Consider the following 6,778-nt stretch of genomic DNA (forward strand, 5'->3'; position numbering starts at 1 on the left):
CCTTGAATTAATCTTCCATTAAGAGATGAGTTTAAAATATATATATAGAGAGAGAGAGGATAATAATTGAGGTAGAAATAATAGACAGATGATTTGAGGGGGGGGTGAAACAGCAGTAGCGAATGCAAGTTTGAACACTTTTAATAATTTAAGACTTTCTAGACTACAGAAATAGAACACCGAAACAGCTCTCTTGAATCCTCTGGGGATGGTCCTCCCACCGAAAGAGTAGAGGACCATTGTCAACTCCTCTACTGGGGTGAGGCTCACAGAAGGATCTGAAGAAGGCTTTAGCATGTGAACTTTGTATTATTTTTAACTAAAGCTTTAGTCCTTGAGATCTGCTGCTTTAAGGCACAGCATGAAAAGCCCAAGGAGTAATTCTAACACAGCTCTTTGTTAAAAAGAAGAAAATCCAGCGTTGACAGAGGGCAGGCCTTCCCCCTGTAACAAATTCTCCACCGGCACCCCAATGAGACTTTTTTAGACTTGTGGTCTTCAAAGGGCGGCTTCCACCTATGCGTGTACCATTGCCTCAGAATTCTCCCCAATTAAACTGGATGCTCGCCCTCCAGTGTGTCTCCCATTCCGAGCTGAACAGCAGGCTTTAAAAAAACCAGGTTGAACTGCTAATGGTGGGCCTCCGCGTTAACATTCCCAAAGAGTTTGCCTCAAAACAGCTTCTTGGATCTTGGCTGTTCCTTGATAAAACGTTGGCTTATTGGGGTCGGTGGGTGGGAGTGGTCTCTTTTCCAGTTGCTGAAACAAGCAGGATGGCTACTGGCAAAAACGTGCCTCCCCTCTCAATTCTGTAGCCGTTAGTGCAAAACGGCAACAATCTGTTTCCATCCAGTGAACAGCCCTCTCCTTGGCTGGGCACCACTGCCGGCTGAACGTCCCAGCCTGCCATCACATGGCACTGCCTTCTCCCTCGGCATACAGGTTTTCCCACGTGACGAGGCGGCTGGCGCAGAAGAATCTCCAGAGGTTCAGGAAGACTCCTTGGTCAAAGGGGTTCTCCGCCTCGCACTCTCTCAGGTAGGAGATGCGGTGACTGGACATGAACTCCCAGGTGGTGGTGTTGCAGGAGGCCAGGTAGAGGTGACAGGCCAGGAGAAGAAGCACCACCACGGCAAAAACGGCAACCACCAGGAACGAGAGGAGCAGGAGGAGGTTGCGATGAAGCCAGGCCCACGAGGGCTGCTCAAAATGGAGGCCGGACCTTTTTGTTAGAAGAGAAGGAAAGGGGCGGGAGAAGAGGGGAAACCATAATTTATAAAAGCATTTCTATGTCACCAATTCATACCATATTTAACAAGGTGGTGTACTACAAGATATACAATAAAATATAAAACAGTTAAAAAATATGGTCCTTAAGATGACTGCCTGATCAAAAAAAAAAAGAGTAGGTTGTAGCTAGTACTAGTCTACTCAGAGTAGACCCCTTGAAAATAATGGGCATGACTAACATGGGTTCCTTGAGTTGTAGCCAACTAAGTTTGACTCGCGTTGAAATTAATGCGCCTAAGTTAGGCGTGTCCATTAATTTCAATGGGTCTACTCTGAGCAAACCTTAAGGGTCGGATACAACCCTTAAACAGTTTATTTATTTATTTATTTAATTACATTTCTAGACCGCCCTATAGCAGAAAGCTCTCAGAAAGTTGCATAGGTCTGTCTACGTAAAATGAGAAATTCCTAAGAGTCAAACGAGAGGAGGGTGCCTGCCGGAAGAGTGTTCCACAGCATGAGACTGTCAAAGCTAAATGCCCCACTTCTGGTTGAGGCCAGTTTGGCCTCTGTAAGGTGGGGCACAACTAACAGCGCTCCTGGATAATCAATCTGGAACAGAACGGCTCAGATGGTCCTTAAGGTATCCTGGACCCAAGTTGTTCAGGGCTTTGTATATTAATAGACGGTGCAGACGTTTTACCACAGGTGTCGCATGCTGTCAGTCATCTGCCCCCCCCTTCCAGCAGACTAGCAGCCTAGCAGTCCAGAGTTATTACAAGTAACCTCCCCAGTCTGCATCCCTATTAGAGATGTTTAAGACATTTACATACCACTTAATCATTTGCATTTCTCAGTGGTGTACATAAAAACAAGCCATACAGAAAATAAAAGAGTAAAGCAATGAAATCACCATCAAAACCAAGCACTACCTTAAAATGCCTGCTAGGACAAAAAAGGTCTTCATGTGCTGGAAGTTCATCAAGGAGATGTACAGGGTTTTAAAAACAGTTTTATTACTTGTATTTGCTGCCCTGGGCGCCTTTGGGAAGAAGGGCGGCATGTAAATAAATAAATATTGTTTGCTTGTTTAATATTAACAACAATACTTAAAATATGTATAGTGCTTTTAAGTGTCCAAAGCATTTCATACACACTGTCTAACTGAAATCCTTAAATCGAAAGCAGGGAACTGTTTTCACCCTGAGGGCCACATTCCCTCACGGGTATCCCTTCAGGGGCCACATGCCATGGTGGGCGGGGCCAGGGGCAAAGATTTTGTGTGGAGGCATTATGGGAGTTCAGGGACTCATCCCAGCAAGGCAAAATACAAGGGGGGTGGTGGAACAGGGCCAGGGAGGGGTGAGGCCTGAGGACAGGGGCGTGGCCTAGAGAGAGGGCTGAGGATTGGATAGAGAGGGCTGCATTTGGCCTCTGCCTTGAACGGACAGACGGACAGACGGATGAAGGGAGGAAGGAACGAATATGCCTTTTGTCCTTAGTGGTAGGTGGGCGAACGCTTTACTCCTCAACCCGCCCTATTTGAAAAAATAATAATAATCATCCCAGGGAAGTCCTGCCGTTTTCTTTGCTCACCAAGCCACCAGCAGAGCCCACAGAAGAACCACGAGCTGAATGGCCAAATAGACAATGAAGACGGAGTGATTTCTCTCTCCAACGCAGTTCTCGATCCAGGGACAGTGGTGGTCGTAGCGGCGGACGCAGTGCCGGCATGCCTGGCAGTGCCGGGCCCTCATTGGCTGCTGCAAGACAGCAAAGAGCAGAAGGCGTTTCAGCACTTTAGGCAGTTTTCGTCTCCAGGTACGGCCAGGAAGGACCCCTGGCCAGCTGCTGCCAGTCAGTGTAGATAATACTGAGCTAGACGGGCCAACGGTCTGATTCTGTACAAGGCACCTTCCCAGGCGCTCCTTCAAATCAGCCCTTGATTCAGAAGCATGAGGACAGGAATCTTTTTTATTCATAGGGCAAGGGCTGCAGCTCAGGCGCAGATAATCTGCTCTGCATGCGGAAGGTCCCAGCTTCAACCCCCCGGGGCATCTCCAGGAACGTCCCCTGAGAGCTGCTGCCGGTCAGTGTAGACAATATTGAGCTAGACAGACCAATGGCCTGACTCAGTATAAGGCACATTTCTATGTTCCATTACAAAGGCAGGATATCAGTTCGATAATAACAACAGCAAGCAGCAGCTTCAGGCAAAAGAAAATATGCCTGGATCTGCAAAACAGGCTTCAGTGAAGTGACCCTTGTGCAATTATTAGTGGTGAGGCTTCAGAGTTCAAGGTTCACGGCAGAAGGAGGCAGCCCTAACTGGAGTCTCGGGGACTAACTATGTTGGGCGCACGCCACCCAAAAAGGTCTACCTTCAGCAGGCAGTATCCACAGCGCCTGAGCCGGATGGTTGAAGCTTGCTGGGATATCATCGCTTTCTCTTCTTCGCTTACAGTTTCCTACCAAAAATAAAGCCAGATGAGGGGAAAGTGGGACAAGAATCAGCATGTAGAGGTTGCTGAAGCGTTTCAAGTGACATCTGCAGCACACATTCAAGCACCCCAAAGAATCCTGAGGATCCGCCTCCTGTCAGCCCCTTGCAGCCAGCCTGGCCAGTGGCTCAGGGATGATGGGAGTTCTCCCAAAGAATCCTGGGAACTGTAGTTTACCCCTCACAGAGCTACGATTTCCAGGACCCTGAAACTACAACTCCCAGGTTTTTTGGGGGGGAAGCCATGTGCTTTGAATGTACTTTGCGGATGTGACGTTATTAAAGAACCTAGAAAACGATGGATGATTGTGTACGTTTTTATTGTCCAAACGCTTTGAGATATTTTATAGGGAAGTGATCCATACATGGAATGAACATGAATCAACATCCCCTGCTGCCTCCGAGAGATGAAGGAACACCTCTGTTTAGGAGAGGCATTCCCTCCCGAGAGAGGGGAATGCGCCCCTTAGATTGAGGGTAAGGAACCTATGGTCCTTCCAGTATTGTTGGACTCCAGCTCCCATCACCCCTCCATGTGTCAGGGATGATGGGAGTTGGAGTCCATCATCGGCATGTGGAGAGCAGGACATTGGCTACCCCTGGCTTGAGCTGTCGTGGGCGAAAGTCTACTTTGTCGGATGCAGGAAGTGTTAGCCTGAGTTATAGGTATGTACCCACATCTTTTTCTAGAGGGAGGAGAGGGTTGGAAAAAGTGAGTTCAAAGGGAAATGACCCCTCCTCCCAAAAAAACCAAAGAAGATACTTTTCTGCATGTTGTTAAATAAAATAAATAAATATTGTGGGTTTACACATCTTACTTTAATACATAAATAACTATACAACATTATGGCTGCCTCTCCCTCACCTCAGTGAGAGAGTACCCTGCTCTGCATGTGAAAGGTTCCAGGTTCAATCCCCTGTCCCTAGGTAGGGCTGGGAAAGATTCTTTACTGGGAATCCTGGAGAGCTGCTGCCAGTCAATGTAGACAATACTGAACCAGATGGGCCAATGGTCTGACTCACTATAAGGCAGCTTCAATTCAGCCCTTTATTCAGGACCATGAGGGCTAAAATCTTACTTTATTTTCAGGAGAAGGGTCGCAGCGCAGTGTTAAAGAGCACCTGCTTTACGTACAGAAAATCCTAGATCCCCAACATCTCCAGGAAAAAAAGACTCCCTAACTGAGACCCCAGAGCGCCACTGCCGGTCAGTGCCCGTAGAGAACCCGGAGCTGGACAGAGAAATGGTCTGACTCGGGAGAAAGCAGCTTCCAGTGTCCCCGTGAGGGACAAACGTACCTTCGGGTCCCCATCCTGCTCGACGTAGCCGGGGTCCATGAGAGAGACAGCAAAGTAGAGCAAGACAGAGCAGAGAACAAGCGAGAGAAACAGCAGAGGCCGCAGCAGGTCTCCTCGCTCCGCCTGCCTCCGCAGGTCTGGAAAAGCAAGGAAAACGTCTTAGGAAAAGCACGCACACCCACGAGCCTCTGAGGGGCTCTGGCCTTAAACCAGGACTTCCAGGGCATCTGCTGGGGCTGTTGCACGCTCGGCTCTCAAAAAGATGCGCGGCGGCAGTTCCTGTGGCTGGCCTGGGACTGGCCAACCCGAATGTATAAATATGCAGGGTCCAGGGTGTGCAGAGTCAGGTAAGGTGTGCAGGTAAGGAAAGTTGTGCAGCAACCAGAGGGAGACACAGACAAAGTTGTCTCGGGTTGTTTTTAATGCTGTATTTTAACATGGTGCTAACTTTCCCTGGCACCTTTGGGTAAAGAGCAGGTAATAAATGTTGTTGTAATTATTTAAGAACATAAGAAGAGCCTGCTGGATCAGGCCAGTGGCCCATCTAGTCCAGCATCCTGTTCTCACAGTGGCCAACCAGGTGCCTGGTGGTGGTGGTTGTTTGATTTATATCCTGCCCTTCCTCCCAGCAGGAACAACAATAATGGCCCATCTGCACTAGAGATATGAAGGCCTGGGGGGGAAAAAAACCAGAACAATTCAGCCTTTACATCTTTAACCTTCACTATACATTTAAAGTGCTCTGGCCCCACTTTAAACAGTCATGGCTTCTTTCCCCAAAGAATCCTGGGAACTATAGTTTGTTCAGGGTGCTGAGAGTTGTCAGGAGACCCTCCCCCTCCTCTTCCTCCCACAGATCTACAACTTCCAGAGTTCCCTTGGGGTTTCCAATGTTGGACTGCAAACCGCCCAGAGGATTTTGCAGCAGATGCAGATTCTGCCCTCTGCCCAAATAATGTTTTTAACAATACTAAATGATTATAATGATGATAATAAATAAATGCTGATGATGATTACGATAAATTGCATTCGCACTTTGCTTCGCTTCCCTCTCTCCCTCCCTCCAAATCTCACTGTCACAACAGCCCCGCAAGGTAGGACAGGCAAGAGTAAGAGAGACTGCCTGCCTGTATCCCAAGGTTCTCCAGCGAGCTTCAGGGGGTCGAGTGGGGATCTGAAGCCTGGTGGTCCTGATCCCAGCACCCTACTTTTGGGGGGAAGAGAGAAATGCCTCACCTGTGGAGTGCAGGAAGAGCCCCAGGGTGATGCCCCAGCTGAGCGCCGGGTGCGCCACCCGCACCAGGCAGGCGCTGCTCCAGGCGGCCCGCAGCCGCATCCTCCGGGCTTCGGGGGGCCAACGGAGCTCCGCCTCCCTCCCGTCCGTCTTCCTCCCGGCCAGGCGGCTACTAAGTTGCTAAAGGCGGAAATGCTGGAGCCCCGCCTCCCTCCTCCTAGCGAGGGACGGGATTGGGTGGAGAAGGGTTGCCATGGCGAAAATGGGGGGTGGGCGGGCGTGTCTTCCGAATGGTTGGTTCCAAAAGGCCAAAGTCTGGAGAGAGAGAGTGAGTCTGATGGGCACCTTGAAGGCTGCAGAAGAGCCTTGTGTCACCCTAGAGACGACCAATTTTTAAAAGAACAATTTTTATAACATAACTTTAAATGTATGATTTTAAATATATAATTTTAATAACAGTAACAATTATAAATTAGTGTGCACAGCCTGACGTCCCCTGCATCAACTGCAGAAAA

At 48.8% G+C, this 6,778-nt stretch overlaps 1 protein-coding gene across 2 annotated transcripts; it reads right to left on the reverse strand.

The window, feature by feature from the left end:
- Positions 1-125: 125 nt before the first annotated feature.
- On the reverse strand, positions 126-6,483 carry ZDHHC12 (zinc finger DHHC-type palmitoyltransferase 12). 2 transcript variants are annotated; one of them, XM_061603554.1, is made up of 5 exons: positions 6,266-6,477; positions 5,030-5,166; positions 3,612-3,698; positions 2,827-2,993; positions 126-1,222 (listed from the first exon to the last, which is right to left on the reverse strand). In XM_061603554.1, the coding sequence occupies exons 1-5, from the start codon at positions 6,363-6,365 to the stop codon at positions 910-912; spliced, it is 804 nt and encodes a 267-aa protein (XP_061459538.1). In that variant the 5' UTR covers positions 6,366-6,477; the 3' UTR covers positions 126-909. The 2 variants fall into 2 exon arrangements, with proteins under 2 accessions (XP_061459538.1, XP_061459539.1); XM_061603555.1 differs by lacking the exon at positions 3,612-3,698 and having other exon boundaries at positions 6,266-6,483.
- Positions 6,484-6,778: the final 295 nt, after the last annotated feature.

Source organism: Rhineura floridana, chromosome 20 (assembly GCF_030035675.1).
Source record: "Rhineura floridana isolate rRhiFlo1 chromosome 20, rRhiFlo1.hap2, whole genome shotgun sequence".
Classification (NCBI taxonomy): Eukaryota; Metazoa; Chordata; class Lepidosauria; order Squamata; family Rhineuridae; genus Rhineura; species Rhineura floridana.

Excerpts from the sequence above, each read along its gene's own strand:
- ZDHHC12 (XM_061603554.1), bottom strand. The coding sequence starts at position 6,365 with ATGCGGCTGCGGGCCGCCTGGAGCAGCGCCTGCCTGGTGCGGGTGGCG. Across the intron at positions 5,167-6,265 it reads GCTCTTCCTGCACTCCACAG|ACCTGCGGAGGCAGGCGGAG; the intron begins GTGAGGCATTTC and ends TTGCTTTTCCAG. Across the intron at positions 1,223-2,826 it reads TGGGCTCTGCTGGTGGCTTG|GTCCGGCCTCCATTTTGAGC; the intron begins GTGAGCAAAGAA and ends TCTAACAAAAAG.